Source organism: Arachis stenosperma, chromosome 3, assembly GCF_014773155.1.
Source record: "Arachis stenosperma cultivar V10309 chromosome 3, arast.V10309.gnm1.PFL2, whole genome shotgun sequence".
Lineage (NCBI taxonomy): Eukaryota > Viridiplantae > Streptophyta > Magnoliopsida > Fabales > Fabaceae > Arachis > Arachis stenosperma.
The window spans coordinates 32255142-32278654 of record NC_080379.1 but is presented as its reverse complement, the minus strand read 5'-3'; the positions used below and the strand labels follow the sequence as shown (position 1 = coordinate 32278654).

Below are 23513 nucleotides of genomic sequence, written 5' to 3'. Positions count from 1 at the left end.
TATCCGGAGATCCAAGAGCAAATTTGAAACAGAGGATGGGAAGTTCTAACCAACCCTGAGACAAAGGTTGGAAGGAACATGGTTCAGGAATTCTACTCAAATCTGTGGCTGGCAGATAAGCAGAGAATGACTGGAACTGCTTTTCATACCTACAGAACCATGGTCAGAGGGAGAATTATTTACTTCCATCTGGACAAAATAAGAGAGGTCTTCAAATTGCCTCAACTGCAAGATGATCCTGAATCCTTTAATAGGAGGATGGTGAGAGCAGATAAAGGGTTGGATCAAGTTCTAGAGGACATATGCCTCCCTGGAACTAAATGGATAACCAATTCAAAAGGTGTCCCAAACCAACTCAAGAGGGGAGACCTCAAACCAATTGCAAGAGGTTGGCTAGACTTTATTGGGCGTTCCATATTGCCCACTAGCAACCATTCTGAGGTCACTATCAAGAGAGCAGTGAGATTCATTGCATTATGTTGGAAAAGAAGTGGAGGTTCATCATCTGATTGCTGTGAGATCTACACAATTGCAAACAAGAATCCACTGAAGCCAAACTGGCGTACCCAAGCTTGATCTCCTTGCTCTGCAAAGAGGCTGGGGTGAAGATGGGAGTAGATGAATTCATCCCAATTGAACATCCAATCACCAAAAAGTCAATGGAAGGACAAATGCAAACACTCTATCAAAAAGAGGGCGCAGGAGTTCCTCCCTGAATTTCCTGAAATTGACTACTGGGCCCGCCTAGAAGCATCTATCACCAAGTTGCAAGAAACTATGGAGCAACTTAAGGAAGAACAGCAGAATCAGAACTGTATGCTCTGCAAATTGCTGAAGAACAAGAGAAGCAGGGGCGGAACTTCAAGAGATGAAACGCCAAAAGCTCTCCCCTCAAGTTAGGGAGCATCCACTTCTCAAAATCAAGGTTGTTGAGTCCTACTCTGTGAACCTCTATCATTAGGAGCCTATTTAAATTTTTGTTTCCTATTACTATTAGTCTTATCTTATATCTATTTTGAGTCTTGTTCTTAATTCATGCTAATAAAATTTAAAGTTCATGTCTTAAAGCTATGAATGTCCTATGAATCCATCACCTCTTAAATGAAAAATGCTTTAATCACAAAGAACAAGAAATACAGATTTCGAATTTATCTTTGAAACTAGTTAATTAGTTTGATGTGGTGACAATACTTTTTGTTTTCTGAATGAATGCTTGAACAGTGCATATGTCTTTTAAATTTGTTGTTTTAAGAATGTTAAAATTGTTGGCTCTTGAAAGAATGATGGAAAAGGAGAACTGTTATTGAGGATCTGAAAAATCATCAAATTGATTCTTGAGCAAGAAAAAGCAGTGAATACAAAAAAAAACGAAAAAAAAGAGAAGAAAGAGAAGGAAAAAAAGAAAGAAATCAAGTTGTGATCCAAGGCAAAAAGAGTGTGCTTAAGAACCCTGGACACCTCTAATTGGGGACTCTAGCAAAGCTAAGTCACAATCTGAAAAGGTTCACCCAAGTATGTGTCTGTGGTATGTATGTATCCGGTGGTAATACTGGAAGACAGAGTGCTTTGGGCCACAGCCAAGACTCATAAAATAGCTATGTTCAAGAATCATCATACTTAACTAGGAGAATCAATAACACTATCTGAGTTCTGAGTTCCTATGGATGCCAATCATTCTGAACTTCAAAGGATAAAGCGAGATGCCAAAACTATTCGGAAGCAAAAAGCTACTAGTCCCGCTCATCTAATTGGAGCTAAGTTTCTTTGATATTTTGGAGTCTATAGTATATTCTCTTCTTTTTATTCTATTTTGATTTTCAGTTGCTTGGGGACAAGCAACAATTTAAGTTTGGTGTTGTGATGAGCGGATAATTTATATGCTTTTTGGCATTGTTTTAGTATATTTTTAGTATGTTTTAATTAGTTTTTGTTATATTTTTATTAGTTTTTAGTTAAAATTCACTTTTCTGGACTTTACTATGAGTTTGTGTGTTTTTCTGTGATTTCAGGTATTTTCTGGCTGAAATTGAGGGTCCTGAGCAAAAATCTGATTCAGAGGCTGAAAAGGACTGCAGATGCTGTTGGATTCTGACCTCCCTGCACTCGAAGTGGATTTTCTGGAGCTACAGAAGCCCAATTGGCGCGCTCTCAATGGCGTTGGAAAGTAGACATCCTGGGCTTTCCAGAAATCTATAATAGTCCATACTTTGCCCGAGATTTGATGGCCCAAACCGGCGTTGCAAATCAGCTTCAGAGTTCCCGGCGTTTAACGCTGGAACTAGCATAAAAATTGGAGTTAAACGCCCAAACTGGCACAAAAGCTGGCGTTTAACTCCAAGAAGAGTCTCTACACGAAAATGCTTCAATGCTCAGCCCAAGCACACACCAAGTGGGCCCGGAAGTGGATTTTTCTGTCATTTACTCATTTCTGTAAACCCTAGGTTACTAGTTCACTATTAATAGGATCTTTTGACATTGTATCTCGATCTCATGACACTTTACACGTTTCTCATTGTATCTTCTACAGCATGAGTCTCTAAACCCCATGGTTGGGGGTGAGGAGCTCTGCTGTGTCTTGATGGATTAATGCAATTACTACTGTTTTTCATTCAATCATGCTTGCTTCTATTCTAAGATATCACTTGTTCCTAAACCTGATGAATGTGATGATCCGTGACACTCATCATTATTCTCACCTATGAACGTGTGCCTGACAACCACCTCCGTTCTACCTTAGATTGAGTAGATATCTCTTGGATTCCTTAATCAGAATCTTCGTGGTATAAGCTAGAATTGATGGCGGCATTCAAGAGAATCCGGAAGGTCTAAACCTTGTCTGTGGTATTCTGAGTAGGATTCAATGATTGAATGACTGTGACAAGCTTCAAACTCGCGATTGTGGGGCGTTAGTGACAGACACAAAAGAATCACTAGATTCTATTCCGACATGATCGAGAACCGACAGCTGAATAGTCGTGCCGTGATAGGGTGCGTTGAACATTTTCACTGAGAGGATGGGAGGTAGCCATTGACAACGGTGAAACCCTACATAAAGCTTGCCATGGAAGGAGCCTAGCGTGCTTGAAGAAGAAGACAGTAGGAAAGCAGAGGTTCAGAAGATAGAGCATCTCCAAAACCTCAACCTGTTCTCCATTACTGCAAAACAAGTACTTGTTTCATGTTCTTTTACTTTTCACAATTAAACCTGATAATTTTTGATATCCTGACTAAGAGTTACAAGATAACCATAGCTTGCTTCAAGCCGACAATCTCCGTGGGATCGACCCTTACTCACGTAAGGTATTACTTGGACGATCCAGTGCACTTGCTGGTTAGTTGTGCGGGATTGCAAAAGTGTGATTGCAATTTCGTGCACCACTTAACGTATCACATTAGTAAATTTTGTCCCCATTGATAAAGAAAGTGATGGAAGGACTAACATGACTAATTTAAAATCTTTAAAGAACGAATTTAATTTAAAATATTTTGGGATCAATTTAGAAAACGAGTGATCTTTTATGACTAATTTAACCATTTACTCGTAATATTACAGTTAAATCGTTATAATAATACACGTATTTTGAATATTGAGATATATACACATATTTCGGATACTGTTTCCAAAATTTGCTTATGAACATATGTTGATTAAAAATTTTAAATCAACTTGCATGAACTAGAATCTTCATGAAAAATGGTCAAAGAAGAAGCAAAGTTTTAGTTGAATACAATAATCATCAATTTGCTAGATATTGCTAGAAGCTAACATATTGGAAGCTTGAAGATTTTTGAAGAACATTCAAGAGAATAGTACAATTACAATATTCTACAACATTGAAGAAATTCAAAATCAAATTGAATTGAAATTGAAGACCAAGCAACCTAAATTAGAAGATTATAGAAACTACATAAATATAAGTTGAAGGAAGATTCATGAAGACAACTCATAGCATGGTAGTCATTACAAAATTGATTTGTGATTCATAAATTATTATTTTAGTAGGAAGCATTGCCTATATAAAGGCACATATGCCTTGTGTATTGTATGTATGTTCCATAAAATGAAAAAAGATATGATTATGTGAAGTCCTTCTTTGTTCTATTATTTCATATGAGTGTTGGTGAAGTTGAGAGATGAAAAATATGATAGCGTCATTTATATGAGTGAGTGATCCTAAGGCCAATTGAAGTGTGGGTATTATACTTACATTTGGTATCAGAGCTGGTTAATCCAGCGTCTGGTGTTGGAGATTTTGTGAGGTGTGAGAGAGTTCTCACATAGTTGTTTATTCATAGAGTCGGTATGGCAAACACTTTTAACATTGTGTGGTCCGGTCCCAAGTTAGATGGGAAACTTGATTATAATTATTGGGAGACTTTAATGTCTACCCATTTGAATGCCCAGAACCTATGGAACTTCATTGAATCGGGTTCGCAAGAAGGAGCAGATGCTGCCCAACAAAGGAGAGATCAATTGGCACTATCTCAAATTCATCAAGGAGTAGATTATACGGTGTTTGGCAAAATAGCAAATGCCAAAAGTGCAAAAGAAGCATGGAACACGTTGAAGCTGCCATACAAAGGCATAGATAAAGCTCAGAAAGTAAAGCTACAGTCTTTGAGAAGAGAATATGAAAGGTACGAGATGTCTAGCTCAGAAACTGTTGAGCAATATTTTACTCATGTTACAGACCTTGTCAATAAGATGAGAGTCTATGGAGAAGATATGCCCGATAGCAAAGTAGTTGAGAAAATTCTTCGCACCATGCCGATGAAGTATGACCATGTGGTGACTACGATACTGGAGTCCTATGATATGGATACCATGATGATTGCAGAGTTGCAAGGAACCATGGAAAGCCACATCAGTAGAATACTGAAGAAATCAGAAAAATCAATCGAAGAAGCCCTGAAAAGCCGAGTGAATTTCAACAACGTTGCAGAATCAAGCCATACACAAAAAGGACGAGGTCATGGTTTTAATTTTCAAAGTAGAGGCAGAGGAAGTTTCAGAGGTAGAGGTCGTGGCAATTACAACCAAGGAAGTTACAATAATTTTACACCACCTAATCAAGGAAGAGGTGGAATGAATTTTAGGTCTGTCAACTGAGGAAGAGGTCGAGGTAATTTTTATCAAAAAAGAACCAATTTCAATTGCTTTCATTGTGGAAAGTATGGATACAAAGCAGCAGATTGCAGATTCAAAATGGTGAATAACAATCAAGCACACGTTGTAGAAAATCAGCATCAAAATACTGATGACAATCCGGGTACTCAGACTTTATTTTTTACAAGTAATTCATGTGCTGAAGATGAAAATATATGGTACTTGGATAATGCTTGCAGTAATCATATGTCTGGTAGAAAGGAGTTATTTTCTTCATTAGATGATTCAGTTAAACTATTATTGAAGTTTGGTAATAGTACAAAGATCCCTATTGAAGGAAAAGGGAACATACCAGTTAGATTGAAAGATGGTTCTCTGAGTTATATTTCTGATGTTTTTTATGCTCCTGAACTTTATTACAATTTACTGAGTATGGGGAAATTATCTGAGAAGGGATATAAGATGATAACTTATCATGGATATTACACTGTGTTTGACAACAACGAAAGGTTCATAGATAAAGCAAAGATGACTTCAAACAGAATGTTTCCATTAAAAATTCAACATGTTAATCCCTCTTGCATGAGTTCTGTGATACTTGATGATAATTGGTTGTGGCATATACGGTTTGGACATTTTCATTTTTCTGGCCTAAACTACCTGTCAAGAAAAGGACTTGTTTCTGGCCTACCACGGATTCATATTCCCAATTGTGTTTGTGAGATTTGTCAACTGGGAAAGAAGCACAAAGATCCATTCCCTACAGGAAAGTCATGGAGAGCTAGAAGATTACTTGAAATTGTGCATTCAGATCTCTGTTCTGTAGAAGTTCCAAGTAATGGTGGTAGCAGGTACTTTATCACTTTTATTGATGATTTTAGTAGATATGCATGGTATACTTTCTAAAGCAGAAATCAGAAGCATGTGATGTCTTTAAGACATTCAAGGCATTTGTCGGAAAAAAAAGCGGCTATAAAATCAAAATTCTCAGAACAGACAGAGGAACAGAATATCTTGCGTGTTCAGAATACTTTAAGTAACACGGAATTCAACACCAACTAACAACTAGATACACTCCTCAACAAAATGGAGTTGCTGAAAGAAAGAATAGAACCATCATGGATATGGTCAGATGCATGCTCAAGTCAAAACAAATGCCTAAAGAGTTTTGGGCAGAAGCAGTTGCAACAACAGTTCATATTTTAAACAGATGTCCAACAAAGAGTGTTCGTGATAAAACACCAGAGGAAGCTTGGAGTGGAAAGCGGCCTTCCATTCATCATTTCAGAGTCTTTGGGTGTATTGCTTATGCCCACGTACCAGATCAATTAAGGAAGAAGTTAGATGACAAAGGCGAGAAGTGTATCTTTATTGGCTATAGCACAGACTCAAAAGCATACAAGTTGTACAATCCAGTATCAAAGAAAGTGATCATCAGCAGAGACGTGACGTTCGACGAGAAAGACATATGGGACTGGAACACAAAGACAGAAAAGCATCCGATTATAATTTCAAATACATGTGATGATGAAGAAGAAAGACAACCTGATGCAACCGAGCAACCAGAATCATCTAGAAGACCTCAAAGAGAGAAGAGACTACCAGCTAGATTAGCAGATTATGAGGTTGGCAATGACAATGATCCGTCTGATGAAGAAATCATAAATTTTGCTCTATTTTCAGATTGTGAGCAGTTAAACTTTGAAGAAGCCTCTAGAGATAACAATTGGAAGAAAGCAATGGATGATGAGATTCATGCCATTGAAAAGAATGACACATGGGAGCTGACATATTTACCAGCAGATAAGAAGCCGATTGGAGTAAAGTGGCTTTACAAGACTAAGTACAAACCCAGTGGTGAAGTTGATCATTTCAAAGCAAGATTAGTTGCTAAGGGATACAAACAAAAGCCAGGTATCGATTATTTTGAAGTATTTGCTCCTGTTGCTAGATTAGACACTATTCGTATGATTATTTCACTCTCGGCTGAAAATAAGTGGAAGATACATCAAATGGATGTTAAGTCTGCAATTCTAAATGGCACTTTAGAAAAAGAAGTGTATGTTGAGTAACCTGCAGGATATGAAGTTCTTGGAAAGGAAGATAAAGTTTACAAATTGAAGAAACCTTTGTATGGGCTAAAGCAAGCACCAAGAGCATGGTACAAGAAGATTGATTCTTATTTTATTGAGAATGGTTTCAAAAGATGTCCACTTGAATATACTCTTTATATCAAGTTCGTTGAACCTGGAGATATCTTGATCGTGTGTCTTTATGTTGATGATTTAATCTTTACTGGCAACAATTTGAAGATAATTGCAGAATTCAGGGAGGCTATGATAAAGTACTTTGAAATGACAGATATGGGTTTGATGTCTTACTTTTTTGGCATTGAAGTGGTTCAAAGAGATGATGGTATTTTCATTTCTCAGAAGAAATATGTAAATGATATTTTGAAGAAATTTCAAATGGAACATTCAAAGCCAGTTTCTACTCCAGTCGAAGAGAAGTTCAAATTGCTGAGAGAAGATAAAGGAGGAGCAGTAAATCATACATACTACAAAAGCTTGATTGAAAGTCTAAGGTACTTGACTGCAACTAGACCAGATATTGTGTTTGGAGTTGGTTTGCTTAGCAGATTTATGGAGGAGCCTTGTACCAACCATTTGCAAGCGGCAAAGAGAATTCTTCGATATATCAAAGGTACTTTAAATGATGGAATTTATTATGAGAATACTAACGAAGTAAACCTTGTTGGCTACACTGATAGTGATTGGGCCGGAGATATAGAAACAAGAAAAAGTATTTCAGGGTTTATATTTCATCTTGGTTCTGGTGCAATTTTATGGTCGTCAAAGAAACAACCAGTAGTAGCACTATCTACAGCAGAAGCAGAATATATAGCAGCAGCAAGTTGTGCAACACAAGCAGTTTGGCTAAGAAGAATTCTTGAGGAATTGAACGAGAAACAAAGTACTCCAACAACAATATTTTGCGATAACAAGTCAGCTATTGCACTTTGCAAAAATCCAGTATTCCATGGAAGATCGAAGCATATTGATATTCGGGTTCATAAAATCAGAGAGTTGGTAAATGAGGAAGAAGTTGTGATCGAGTATTGTCCAACTGAAGAACAAGTTGCTGATATATTTACAAAGCCATTAAAGACCGAGTTATTTTCCAAATTGAAGAAGTTGCTTGGAATGATTAATTTTGCAAGTTTAATTTAAGGGAGGCAATGTTGATTAAAAATTTTAAATCAACTTGCATGAACTAGAATCTTCATGAAAAATGGTCAAAGAAGAAGCAAAGTTTTAGTTGAATACAATAATCATCAATTTGCTAGATATTGCTAGAAGCTAACATATTGGAAGCTTGAAGATTTTTGAAGAACATTTAAGAGAATAGTACAATTACAACATTCTACAACATTGAAGACATTCAAAATCAAATTGATTTGAAATTGAAGACCAAGCAACCTAAATTAGAAGATTATAGAAACTACATAAATATAAGTTGAAGGAAGATTCATGAAGACAACTCATAGCATGATAGTCATTACAAAATTGATTTGTGATTCATAAATTATTATTTTAGTAGGAAGCATTGCCTATATAAAGGCACATATGTCTTGTGTATTGTATGTATGTTCCATAAAATGAAAAAAGATATGATTATGTGAAGTCTTTCTTTGTTTTATTATTTCATATGAGTGTTGGTGAAGTTGAGAGATGAAAAATATGATAGCGTCATTTATATGAGTGAGTAATCCTAGGACCAATTGAAGTGTGGATATTATACTTACAACATATCTCTGAGTACACAGTATTCGATTTATATACTTTAAATGTTCATTTTATATCCAGAGTGCAGTGTAACTTAGATGTGCCTTTAACATATGTTTTGGCACTGTATCCAAAAAATATTCTATTGTTTATAAATTTTTGCAAATATTATATTTAAATAATTTAAATAAAAAAATTTTAAAAAAATAATATGATAAATAAGAAAATTAAGCATCCGTCTGGTTGAATCTCCAACATTCATTGTACAATAACCAAAAGATAGTAAATTACGTAAACAGTTACTCAACATATATCAAGTAACAATACATTCATTTGTTAGGAAATTATAATTTTTTAATTTATTTATAATCAATACATATAATTGATTATAATTATATTAATTATTTTATATTATATAATTTATATAGATATTTTTATTTATTGTTATATATATTAAATAGAATAAGTTATTATTAATTTTTATTTGAATTTAAAAAAGAATAAAACTAAATATTATTCTATTTTACTTGAATCTTTAGAGTTTAATAATAGAAATCAATAATTAAGTTTAAATAGAGTTTTAAAATTTTAATTCTTAATATACTAAAATTATTTTGCTGCTCTTATTTCATTAGATAGTTACTATTCAGCCTAAAATAAAAATTCGATAAGTGTTGGTTGAGAAAGATCAAAAAATTATGAGAGCTAAATTCTTTTAATTATACTCACAAATTCAGGTATATTTTTTTTATTATATATTTTTTTTAACGATTTATTATAGATGATCTAGGAGTTAAAAAATTCAAAAAATTTTAACAAGTAGTATCAAAACATTCCAAGACTGAATTATTAAAAAAGATCAATTATGTTTTTTTTTTTGTTTTCCACGGTATCCCTCAACTCGGTAGGTCAAGGACTAATCCGCCGCAGTACTGAGTTCCATTTAAAGGTTTGTCGCTGCCCAATAGGTTGCTGCATGCACAAGACGGGATTCGAACTCCGACACTTGCTTATGTTATTTTGATCTTTCTTTTTTAGGAATAAAATGTTTATATTTTGATCGATCAATGTTTATATTTTGTATTGATGCGTGGAATAATTTAAAAAACAAATAGGTAGTATATTGACAAAAAAGGTTTTGGATACAATATATTAATAAGGATTTAGGAGCTTCCAAAAATCATAAGAATTGATTTTGAATAGAATTATATGTTGAAAAAGTTTAGGGCCAACAATTTTTGTGTTTTGTAACCAGTACTTAACCATCAAAACAAAATTGATTGATCTTCCACTATTAGATATAATCTTATACCATTAAAAATATTATTGATGGCCAATTAATGGTTACAAAACACAAAAATTATTGGTTCCCAAATATTCTTCTTATATGTTTACGTAGTTGATTGTCATAAATTTATACTTTGAATTGGGAGTAATCGCATACATTGAGATTTAAAGTTATAAGTTTTGATGATTTCGGGTTTTTTTTATCAATTTAAAGTTTTTCTTTAATTCATTACTAAAAAAAATTTGTTAATTATCATCCAATTTTTTGTGGGACGTTACCAGTGCCTTTAACGTCGACATTTACGTGAGATTGTAATCATATTTTGTCTAGCCAAAAAATTAATTTCGAATTGGGCAATCCAGCCCAAAATCCAACAGTAAGTTTTAGCGTAAGTAAAAAATTTAACAGTGTTAATATTACCATCGAATTTACTAACAGAAAAAAATATGATAGTAACCTTTAACAATGAAATGTTTTGTTTTGGTAATTGTCATATGGTTACCGTTGAATTTTTTTCGTCGTATTTTTTCGACGGTAAATTTGATGTAAATTTGAAACGTGAGCCCCTTCCCTTTTATTGTGCGAACCTTCACTCTCTCTTCCCTTTTTTTAAAACTCGTAAAATTAGTAAATAATTAGTCAATAAATTAATTATTATTTAAAAAAATTAAAAAATTAAATTTTATAGTTTAATAAAGAAGAAATAATTAAAATATGAATTTTGACATCAATTTAAAAGATTTTGGCCCAAAATTAAACCGAACGGATCGAACCGAACAAACCGGACCCATAATGGGCTAAGGCCCAACTTAACTCACCATATATTAAGAGCATCGGCTCTTTTCCTTCTCCAAAATAAAGAAACACATTGAACAATCAATGGAGGGAGGAAGAACGCATGTGAAACCCAAACTCTCACCCAAATCTTCAATCTAACGTAACTTTTAATCTAGAGTTTCGATTGATGAGCTGTCAGCGGCCACGTGTCTATCTTGTAATTCTATAAAATTCACCAAACAATTTGGTAAGAGAATCATGTTTTCTCACCCAATTCTCCCCTTTTTAGTTTGTGATTTAGGTTTTGATAATTGAAAAATTATGTGATTTAATGGTTTAGGTGAACTCTAGCTTGCGGATATTCTTGGGTATTGTCCCATTTGGCCATGGGTGAAGTAAGGAGCTCTCAATCCTTGGTGAATTTTTCAATTTAATAAGTCCTATGTTGAATTATGATGAAATTGTATGTTGTTAGATTAAATGCTTGACGTTTGAAGTAATTGGTGGTGTTGGGTGCTAGATTGAACTTGGTGAGTGGTGAATTGGAGCTTGGGACTTGTGGTAAGGAGGATTTTGAAGTGCTTTGTGGCTTTACAAGGAATCGGTCAAGGTATGATTCTGGTTTTTCATAAATAATATATAATGTCTTGTGAAAACTTAGTCTAATGGACCGTAAAATAGGTTGAAGCATGCATGTATGTTAAAAGTTAGCAATTTTAATACAAAAGTTGATGATTGATGATGAATTGTGAATGTTGGTGATTTGATGATGATTAATGAGGATATTGAATGTGAATGTTGAGCCTATGATGAGAATGTGGTAAACCAATTGATTGTTGATGAGTTTTGATAATGATTACGAATGATGATAATAATTGATTGTTAATTCATGAATAATGTTGGTTGATTATGAATTTGTTGGATTGAAATTGATAGGACTAGACATTGATATGTTGAGAAAGGGGTGATAAGAGTATGGAAGGATTTCAATTGGAATTTAGGTTGTTTTGGGTTAAGAAACCTTGGTTTTTGAAATGGAAAATTGTGAAAATAGAAGTTTGAGATTTTTAAGCAAAAGTTGGTTTTTGGCCAAATTTCGACGAGCCATAACTTGGCTTTCAGACTCTCGATTTCTCTAAAACTTGTTTTATATTAAAATTGGGTCCGTAAAGTGTACGTCGTTTAAAGAACAAATGAAAAATTATTTTTAACGAAAAAGTTATGCGCGTCGAAAGTTTGGTATGTAAAATGTGAATTATGCAGCATTAGCAACTTTTTAAGAAAAGGAAAGGGGGCACGTACGACATATGGTTGCGTACGCGGCCATTCACATCTACCCAGCACCCTCACATACGTGGACAAGTGCCATGCACACGGCATGGGAAAAATGAGACACTCGTGTACGCGGAACATGGCATGCGTACGCGGGACCCTATTTTCAGCAACATTGAGTTTTTGTGATTTAAACGTAATTTCAAATTTCTAAACCTCTATTTTTACTCTCTAAGACCCTAAAACTTAGTTTCAGTTATAATGAGTGAGTTGGACCTCAAGAGAACAATAACTTAGAGGTAAAGAAAGATTGTGAATGGGTGATGTATGTTGAGAAATGCGGAAATGCTGAGCTTTGCGATGAATTGTTGAAAATAATGAATATGACATGATTAAGAATGAGGAAATGTTGATGAGATATGAATTGGAATAATATTGTGAATGAAGTTGAGAGTAAAAGTGACTATGATTGACATATATGTGACCCCTCAGATAGTAGGTAGTGGCGTTGTCCACTTGCTCCGGGTATGAGATGAGGAAGAAGAATGATTGAAAATGATGCGATGTTGATGAGAATTATGTATGAATATATATATCAGATGATGGGTAATGGACTAATGGTTTTGAAAATAGACGAGTAATCCCTATCTTAGTTATGATTTTGTGGATAGATGAGTAATTTCTATTCGAGATGAGATTTTGAGGATAGACAAGTAATTCCTATCTGAGATGCGATTTTTATGGGTAGACGAGTAATTCTTACCCGGGGATAGACGAGTAATTCCTATCCGAGTCACGGCCTGTGGATAGACGAGTAATTCCTACCAGGGTTATGGTTTGAGGCATCTACCTGAGTAGACGAGTAATACCTATTCTGGGTTCGGTGAAACATCGGCACGGGGAGACGAGTAATACATGTTACATGTTTGTGTTGTTATGTCCAGGGTTCGCTACCGGATATGTCAGGTTTGGCTGTACAATCGACAGATGATATCATCAGTCATATGGCAAGCATACATCATATGCATATGTTTGTTTTGTTTGATTATGCTCTTAATTGGGTTTGCCTACATGATTATTATGCTTATCTGCTATATTTACTTACTGATGTATCTGTATTCTATTTGTGTTTGTTTTGTCTGTATTGTTTGTCTGTGCACCGAAATTTCGGAGGATTGGAAGATAGGGAGGGATTTGAGGGATTAAGTTAGAAAGGAATTTGAATTAAGAGCCTTAGACAACTACCCTGCTTATGGTTTTCAGTTTTAATTCTTAAGTTTTAAATTTGAGTGTCGAAATTTTAGGATTGCCTCTGGTTTTTCCGAGACCTTATATATTATGTATATGGGCACCACTACCATACTGAGAACCTCCGGTTCTCATTCTATACATATTTATTGTTTTCAGATGTAAGATGTGAGGCACCGCACTCAGCATTCTGGAGACTCGTTGAAAGCAAAGAGCTTTTCGGACTCAGGGTTGTATTTTATTTATGTTCTTATATGTATATTAATTATGCATCTTGTATTTTTATACTTATCCCTCTTAGAGGTTGACTTGGTGAAATAAATTGTCAATGATAGGTATTCGGTATATTAGGGTTGTGTGTGTGTGTGTGTGTGTGTGTGTGTATCCTAGTCGGCCTTACTTCGCGGGTCGTGTTAGGGGTTGGCTCTGTATTTTGTTGGAATTCTATCTATATAAATGTATATTGTTTCATCTGCTTTCTGATATCTACGCTCTAAAGTTTTAAGTGCGACTCAGTTTCTGTTGTTCAACTTTTCTTTCAAGACTCCTCGAATATTATATTCTTCCAAGTATATTATGTATGTATATTTTATTTTAGAGGTCGTAATACTATACCACCTCTATTTTATGGCTTAAGCGTAAGTCTCAGTGTGGTAGGGTGTTACACTTCTCTCTTCTCTCCCCCTCTCGTCTCTTTCGTCGCCGCTGTTGTATTTTTAAAGGTTCCTCCCGCAAGCTCTACTCCGTCGCTGCCGCAAGCTCTTTCGTGTCTCCTTCTGCCACCGCTACTATGTCGTCGTCATTGGAGGTCTCCACTATGCCGCTATTGTCGTTGCCGAGGTTTGCCGCGCCAGAGGTAAGCATTTTCTCTACTTTTTCTGAATAAAAGAAATATCCTAAATCCTATTTTACTTAAATAGATTTTATCCTACCCCACCACCACGAGAGCTAAATTTTCTTTCAACCATGTTTTCTTACACATTTTTTTTGTTAATTTAAGGCATTATTATAAGTTTTATTGAATTTTTTATTTAATTTTTTTATGAGATGTGTGATTACGATATTTTTTAGATTAATTTAGTCTAATTAAAAATTTAATTATTGTATAAAATTTGTGGTTAGGATTTAGGTTAGGTAAGTTTTAAATTAAGTTCATTAATTAGGTAAATTAGTTTTTTTTAATGTTTTAGTAATTTAGTAATTTAGTGAAATTTTGATTAAATTAAGTTAATTAGAAAATTAAATAAGGTTAGGCTAAGTAAATTTGTAAATTAAGATAATTATCTAGATAAATTAGTTTTTTTATTTTTTATTAATTTAGTATTTTACTAAAATTATTATTAAATTCTTTATTAAATGAGGTTGGATTTAGTTTAGGGTTGAAGTTAGAGTAATTTAGGGTTGAATTTAGGTAAAGTTAATTTAGGGTTAATTAGGATTTTTATTAATTTTATTTATTAATTTTTTTTTATGAAATGTGTTGTTAGGGTATATTTTAGATTAATCTTGTCTAATTAAAAATTTAATTATTTTATGAAATGTGGTTAGGGTTTACGTTGGGTAAGTTATAAATTAAGTTAATTAATTAGATAAATTAGTTTTTTTAAATAAATATTTTACTAATTTTGTGTTGCTTATATACGTAGATTATTTGTGCAGCTCTAAAGTTGGTTTTCTATCTATTAACTTGTTAAATTGCTTAAGTTTTACGCCAAACTTATTTTCTTATGATTGAATTTTAAGATAAAAGTGGGAGAAGGTTGTCTGTGGTATTTCCAAAATTCTTATTTGCTAAAAATTGTTGAGTAATAAAAGATTGCACACTAGAATGGCTATGGTTATGTGTTTACTTGAATGTTTCTTTATTTTAATACATGATTGCAATTATATCTATTTGAAAAGTGAAAATATTTTTGGTTGATGTCTCTGAATTTAAAAAAAATTCTACTGAATTTTTGTTTAAAATTGTTTAAAGGCATATTTTGGTTTGTAAAAAGTTAAAAATTACATTAAGCGTAGATCATAATTAATAATAGGCGAAATTCTGCTGAAATTTTTAAAAAGTTGAACAAGGATGTGTTGGTTGTTTATTTAAATACACAATTGTAACTGTTTAAACTGTGAAAACTGAGAATTTTTTAAGGAGGTCTCTAGATTAAGAAAAAATTCTGCTGAAATTTCTAACAAGTTTAACAATTTTTTTTGATTATTTTAATTATTGATTCAGGTAGATATGACCAGCAAAGATAATGTCGAGAGTTGTCGTCGAGGTCGGGGTAGAGGGCAGGTGATTCAACCCGCCCCCAAGTACCCAAATTGCCCTCTATATCTACTACGCCTTCAAGTTTACAGGCACAAACTCTAGTGGACCAACCTTTTATGATGGATCCTGATGCCATGTGGCGTCAGGCCACATCTGAGCCACAGAAAAACTGTATCTACAAAATCGGGTCATTTTTTACCAACAACTTATGCACGTCTACCTTTAAGGCTTCTTCGGCCTCGACCACTAGCCCTATAGATCCGCATACAAGGAGTAGTGGATTTACGTGAGTAGGTCTAAAGCCTGATCTAGAACCTGCAAGATTAGGGTCAGCAGTTCCATTTAGTTGAGCAGAGGTATGAGAAACTCCTTGCATGAATGCTAGTATAGGATATTTGGGATACGGAATTGGAATCCATACGGCAAGAGCTCAAAGAGGAATTACAACACATACAGCGCATGTAGTGGCAAATGGACATCTACTATGAGTAGATGCATGCAGAGGGCAATGGTGCTGGAGGCAGCACATTTTCATCTACACTTGCACTGCCCAGACATCAACTCCTATAATAGTGTCATCGTTTCGGGATCAATAGCGAGACTATCATGAGGACGACGAAGACTACAAAGACCTGTAGGGTCTAGTGTCTTGATTAGTGTATAATTTTCTTGCGACAAGATTATTTTAGTATTTTTAATTTCAATAACATATTTAGTTTTCATTAATTTTTATTTAGTTTTAAACAGGTTATATTTATGATAATTGTACATAAAAAATAAAATTATTACCGTTCATGGCGCGAAACGCAAAAATAATAAAAAATCAAAAAATAAATTTTTTATTATTGTCAGAAATTTTAAACAAAGACAAACATATAGTATATAAAAAAAGTCTTATAAATATATCAAAATATATAAAAAATAAATAATATAAAAATATTTAATATTAAATAATTTTTATTTATTTATTATCAATATTAATATATTATTAAGTAATAGAGTAAAGTATCGTTTTTGTCCTCAACGTTTGGGATAAGTTTCAAACTTGTCCCTAACGTTTCAGTCGTCCTATTTAAGTCCTTAACGTTTTAAAATTGACTCAATGTTATTCTGCCATTAGGATCGGTCAACAGAATTGACGGTGGAATAAAATTGAGATAATTTTAAAACGTTAGGGACTTAAATAGGACAAAAACGTTAGAAACAAAAACGATATTGTAAAACAAAAAAAATCACATACAAATTTTATACTCTTAAATATTTATGTTAAAATTTAACCATTATAATATACATTTTAATTAATGCCACTCCCTCTCGTTGTAAATAATATTTTTAAATACAATTCACCCCTATATATTCACTTTTTCAAAATGAGCCCCCTGCCCCCGGCATGCATTTTGAAAATTCAGCCGGCAAATTTATTTTTTAAAGTTTAAAAAATCAAAATACAATTCATCCCCGCAAATTACTCTTTAAAAATTTAAAAATAAAATAAAACGTAAACTCACATAGAAACTTTTTAGCCGCATATGAATACTCTACAGTATCTTAAGTAAAGGTACAAAGAACATTCTGTCTAATTAAGATAAAAGTACAAATAACAATTAAGACAGAAGCGCATTGAATTATGAAGATAAGGGCAAAAATACAATGGATTAGGTTAGATAATCAATAATTTTTTTTAAATAATATAAATAATGAGTCTAAAAATTAGTCCAATTCAATTAAAACACACTATACCATTTATTAAATTTAGAATTAATTTATTTTTTTAATTCTATTATTCACATTATTTAACAATGTTGTTATCTACCTACACTTTTCTAAATAGTAAATACAATTGTTTAACCAAACTCGTTCAATTTTGTTATCATTATATAATTTATGTTTTGAAGTTTATAGGCCCCAAACATTTTTCTCAAACTCTACCACCGATCACACATGGTGTGAGTTGAACTTGAAACTGATTCAAAGTGATGGAGTTGTTGGACGCCGGATCAGTGTTCTTTCTCTATATTCCATCACCAAAAAAAAAAAAAAAAAAACCGACACTTTATAAAAGACTCATTCAAGCAACAATTCGTAAAAAAATTATTACAAATCTATCTATATATAATAAGCAACTAGTTATTTCTGATGATTACGTTGATCACCATCTAGAGTATACCCGAAATTCTGTCATAGATTTGACCTATTATTATTTTGCGTATAAAGCTATAACTATCATCAGCTTGCGTTGATTGCATGCAATTCATTTCATCATTATAAAAGGATGACCAAGTGTTGTATCATATATCCACCCTTCAATTAAACGTAACTTTCCTTTATTGGATCAATTGTTACCAAAAGGTTCAATATATTTTAAAAAATTCTAAAAGACCATGCATTATTAACTTCCCCCTGGATTCCTCCAATTTTGTCCAACACAAAATGCATGCATTAGCACCGTACATGAGGCCCGCAATGACAATTAATGAGAAAATAAAGATTGCAATTTTGATCGGATAAAGTGATTTTTCATAAAGGAAAAAGTGCATCCCTTTCTTTAACACTTTAAATATATAAGTCAAAGCTCTAACCACCATTGTCCGGATATTAGTGTCATTGTCTCAACTGTACAATTATCATTATCTATTTGTGGCACTATATATTTGCCACCATTAAGCTGCTGTGCGAAATGGATCACAAAGTGTTGGCGATAACGAATGAAATCAAAGGCAATATTAACGGACAAAAGATAAGGGATTGAGGTTTGGTTTTTTTGAGAAAATATTGTATTTTTGAAAAGATAAATATTTTATTTTATATGTTTGTGCTTATAATATTAAAAGTTAAGAGTAATATTTTTGAAAGTATTTAAAGAATTATTGTTTAAAGTTTATTTGTATTATAAAAAAATTTAATATAATTTTATATATTAATGATATTTATTTTTTATTATATTTATATATATTAAAATTATTTTAAAAATAATATTTTATCAAATGTAATTGTTATAGTCATATTTATTGAAGGTGACTTTTATATAATTTACCAAACATAACTCTTAAAAAAGGTAACTTTTAAACGACAACTTTAGTTAATTATTTTTGAAAAGTAAAAAGTTTAATAAACCAATTGTTAGTGAGTTATCTAAAATATCGAAAATTATTGTGTTTTGAGCTGGTCTTGGTTTCCAAGTTTGGATGTGAAATGACGGGACTGACCTATAAAGATACTCCGACGATTAAGATATAATGTATCTCATAGGTAGGGTTATTAGTAGGGATGGCAAGCGGGGAAGTCCGCCCCGCCCCGTCCCGTCCCGCTCTGCCAGAAGCCCGCCCTTTGGCGGGCTGGCCCGCCCCGCCTAGTGAAGCGGTCCTAGAATCCTAACCCGCCCTGCCTAATTGCGAGCTGGGGGGCTGGCGGGCTAAACCTGCCAAAGCTCCTCTTTTTTTTTTACTATTAACTACTAAGTAATATATATAATTTCACAACCATATTAATAAATTTATAATTTCTAATGGCATAAAAAATTATATTTTTTATATTAACAAACATTAAAGTCTTTGTAATTATAAATATCTAATAAATATAATTATAAATCAAATTTTCATTCAAAATATAAGTATAAATATTCTCTCCAAAGCAAAATAAACATAATCCAAAACATAATTATAAATATTGTCTCTAAAATAACATAAACATAATTCAAAATACTCAATTTTTATCTTCATACTCTTGTAAGTTAGGTTGGGGGAAGTTAGGTTTTGGCAAAAAATTACAAAAATACTCCCTCACTAAAAAAAACCTTAGCCCGGCGGGGAAGCCCGCCCCACCCCGCCAAAGCCCGCCAAACCTCGCGGTTTAAGCGGTGCGGGTTAGGCGGGTTTTTGCTATTTGGCGGTCCCAATTTTTCAGCCCAGCCTGCCTTTTTTGGCGGGTTATGCGGGCCGACCCGACGGATTTAGACCCGTTTGCCACCCCTAATTATTAGTGAAAGTGTGTGTATCATATTTAGAGAAGCTGGTGAGTTCTCTTTATATAGATTTGGTCGCTTATCATATCTCCCGAATTGTTAGGAGATGAAGGATATTTGAATTCAAATGTCAGTTAAGAATGTGCTGATTATAAGTTATTAGGAGCTTTGGATCTTGGACCCGTGTGAAAATAAAGGTGTTTTATCGAATTTTGTACATGGACCTTTGAGGCTAGAAACCGAGTCCGTAACACAAACCTAGATATAATAGTGATAATTAAAAATATCAATGAGATATGTAAGTGGAAATATGAGGTTAATGATGGCAGTGGGGCGGGTAGGGGCGGGTTTTAGTCCTACCCGACCCCACCCCGTCGTCCTTTTACTCAAGTACTACCCATCCTATCATTACCTACGAGTAGTAAACTGTAGTATCCTAATCCGTCTCTGCGGGTATCCGTCTCACTCTTATCCGTCCCTGTAAAAATTAAATAATATTTTATTTTTACATATTCATATATAAATTAAGACAAAAATTTAAAATTCATAGATAAATTAAAATACAAATTAGATTACTACAAATTTAACAACATAATAAAAAATTATAATATTAAATATAAAATAGCTTTCAATCCTTAATTTTTTTATCACTTTTCACATCTTCATCATTATTAAAAGTTTACAAATCAAGATTTAAACTTTAAAATCAAAAGAGATAACAATAAACCAATTAAACAAAATACTTAATAGAATTAAATAAAATAAAAATACAAACAAACAAAAACAATAATGCAAGTATTACATTTTATAATAAATAAGAAATAAATAAAATTTTTTCAACTTTAATAGTGATTCCTCTCCAAAGGTATAAAGACTAAAAGTTCTAAAAAGTCAAATAAAATTAAACCAAAAATAAAAATAAAACCAAATAAAAGTTTAACTTTTTTTAAAATAGAAATATAATAAGATTGACAAAAAAGTTGCATCCACTATAATAATGAAACCAAATTCAGATGATAGTAGTCACCAGAAGTGATTTAATAGCAAAAAACTTATATATAGATATAAAATGTATTTTGCATACAGTAGTCTCCATTCTAAATTGCTCTTCACTTATTGGCTCTAAACTTTGTAAACTCATCCAGCTTCTTCTATTGTACTGGGGCCAACAGACTAAAATAAGCCTCCAGCTTCTTCTTGTGTGTGGCCATTTTTCTTATTAGGTAGCACCGTAAGTTTTCACACATGGTCAGAATTAGTTTTCTACGGTATTCGACAATCTTTGCGCTCCACACCTCGCACATGTTGTTCGTGATGTTGTCGACTTTGGGACCATGACTGAAGTAAGCCTTAGTCCACACTGCAGGCTCAAACCTTTGAAGATATTCCCAAGCTCTCATATTCACTTTCTTCATTTTTTCCATAGCACTGTTGAACTCTTGAAATGTGGTGCATCGTGCGCATTCCCATACCAATTGTTTAGTTTGCTAATTCTTGAAATGCTTTATAATTTTTTTAAAATATAAAGCACATAGTTCATGTGGTGTGCATTAGACATTACTTCTTTTATGGCCAACTCCAAACCTTTCATGCATCATGAATTCACATTAGTAAACAAATGAACACCAAATAAGAACAGAGTACAAGAATGGTATCATTATTCACCCATATGACTCATACAACCTACTATGAAACTTAACTAGTAACAATAACTCATATATCCTATGCTGGAACTTAACTAGTAACAGAGCACCTACCACTAGGATATGCATAACACTGTAATAACCTATCAAACTCATATAAGTTAATATCAACCTTAACATCAATTAACCAATAGAAACACAGTGAATTTAGACATGTTACCTTTTACTGGTCCGAAATGAAATTCTATCCAAACTGTGTCACTTCTCCCGAGTCCTCTTGTAAGAGTATCAAAAATTATTTTCATGTGTCTTTACATTCGTTAAGAACAACTGCAAAGGCTATGACGAAGAAATGGTTATTGGCATCTTGTCCCACTGCACTTAAGAGCTGGCCGCCATAGTACCCTTTTAGAAAACAACCGTCTAGCCCGATAAGAGGTCTGCAACCCTCTTTAAACCCCTTCTTTGATGCGTCCAAGCTTATGTACAACCTATCAAACAGTGGAAAAGAATTTGACTGGGAAATTGACTCCACTAATACTGTTGAGTTGGGATTACTCCTATGGAGTTCATTCAAATAATCACGCACCTTTTTATATTGTTCCCTTGCATTACCAATGACAACTTTCCTAGCAACTTTAAGTGCCTTTGCGATCATTCTTGGGTTCAACTGGACATTGTACTCTTCTATTATATGCTCCATTGCATGTCTTGGTTTCATGTCGAGTTGAATGAGAAGTTTTTTAATTATCTTTGCAGCCACCCATTGACGGTCAGCCATGTTACTACCATAGCCTCTAACACAAGTATGCTCATCAAATAAGGTCTTCACTTGGAAACATCTAATGGCAGAATTCCAAGAAGTAAATATCAACCAAGGACAACCCTCAGCTACACATGCTGCCCTCAGTCTATACTTCTCATTCTTAATGTATAAGACGTCCTTTCCTTCATAAACAAAGTAGTCTTTTAGTGCCTTTTTAAAAACCTCAATTGTTGGGAACAACTGTCTAACCTTGAACTCAACCTCACTATATTCAGTATCTTCATCAAATGAATTATATGCTGTCTTACCCTCGTCCACTGAAGAGATTGGGCTATTGAAAGCCTCACTCTCATACTCATATGACTTTTCATAGTCACTATCCATCTCCACATTGGTTGGAACTGAACCAAACTCATGAAGCCCTTCACCCACATTATTTCTATCACCACCATTTGTCCCATCTACAGGGCTTGGTTTCTAGCCCCTTCTTGGGCTCCCAACATTCAACCCAGGCCCAAAATTCTGGCCTTCCATATTTCCATCAGACAACTCATCCCTTAGTATATGTCTTCTTCTAACACCTGAATACTTTTTAGATGTAATCTTCTTAACAGTTTTTGGTGAAACTTTAGGACCAATCCCAGATGAAGAAGCCTTATTACCCCCACTTTTTTTCTTGTTGAGACTCTTTTTCTCCCCTCACCATCTGTGTTGCTAAGTTCCTCATTACTACCCTTGTCATCTGTCTCATAACCAGCAGCCTCTTCATCCACTTTTCTCTTCCCTGACACTGATTTCTTTGGCCCCCTCTTTTGCTTTTTTGCTCTTTTTTCTTTATCACTGCTACTATCATCTGTCTCATATCCAGGAGGAGGCTTGTAGGGCTCATCCCCTATAGTCTCGTATCCATCATTGGAGGATGATGATGATGAACTCACCACAACAGTCCTAGGAGCCACAGCATCCTCAATTACTTCAGGCATATCCACTTGGTGTTTAAAATAAATATACAATTTATCAGTGTCCCTATTTATAAGTTTATTTTTCTTCATCTGATTAATCTCCATATCCCCCTTAATGGCATGAAGACCAGCCTCCATGTTGGGTGCTCTCATATCAAGCCAAAATATCTCCTTATACCCTGTGTAACCCAACTCCTTAAACAGTGTCACCATGTCAAAAAAATTTACATAATCCAGGTCCAACGGGAGAAACCTCTTCACTTTTCCATGCATGTAACAGAGACCTCCCTCAGAATCTCTCTGAAATCTCTCCCATGATAAAATATTGGAATAATTAAATATTCAGACATCTGCGAAAAAAAATATGCATTACAATATTAGTGACACATTGAAACAACAAACGGGAGACAAGCATTTCAATTTTTTCCTAAATTCACCACA

The 23513-nt window shown here is 33.7% G+C and overlaps 2 protein-coding genes across 2 annotated transcripts; one reads left to right on the top strand and one right to left on the bottom strand.

Moving 5' to 3' along the window:
* Nucleotides 1–4303: 4303 nt before the first annotated feature.
* On the top strand, nucleotides 4304–5110 carry LOC130965840 (uncharacterized). Its single transcript, XM_057890603.1, has one exon. It carries the CDS (start codon nucleotides 4304–4306, stop codon nucleotides 5108–5110), a length of 807 nt encoding a protein of 268 aa, XP_057746586.1.
* Nucleotides 5111–21645: 16535 nt separating this feature from the next.
* Nucleotides 21646–23285, bottom strand: LOC130965839 (uncharacterized). Its single transcript, XM_057890602.1, has 2 exons — nucleotides 22814–23285; nucleotides 21646–22532 (listed from the first exon to the last, which is right to left on the bottom strand). Exons 1-2 carry the CDS (start codon nucleotides 23283–23285, stop codon nucleotides 21646–21648), a joined length of 1359 nt encoding a protein of 452 aa, XP_057746585.1.
* Nucleotides 23286–23513: the final 228 nt, after the last annotated feature.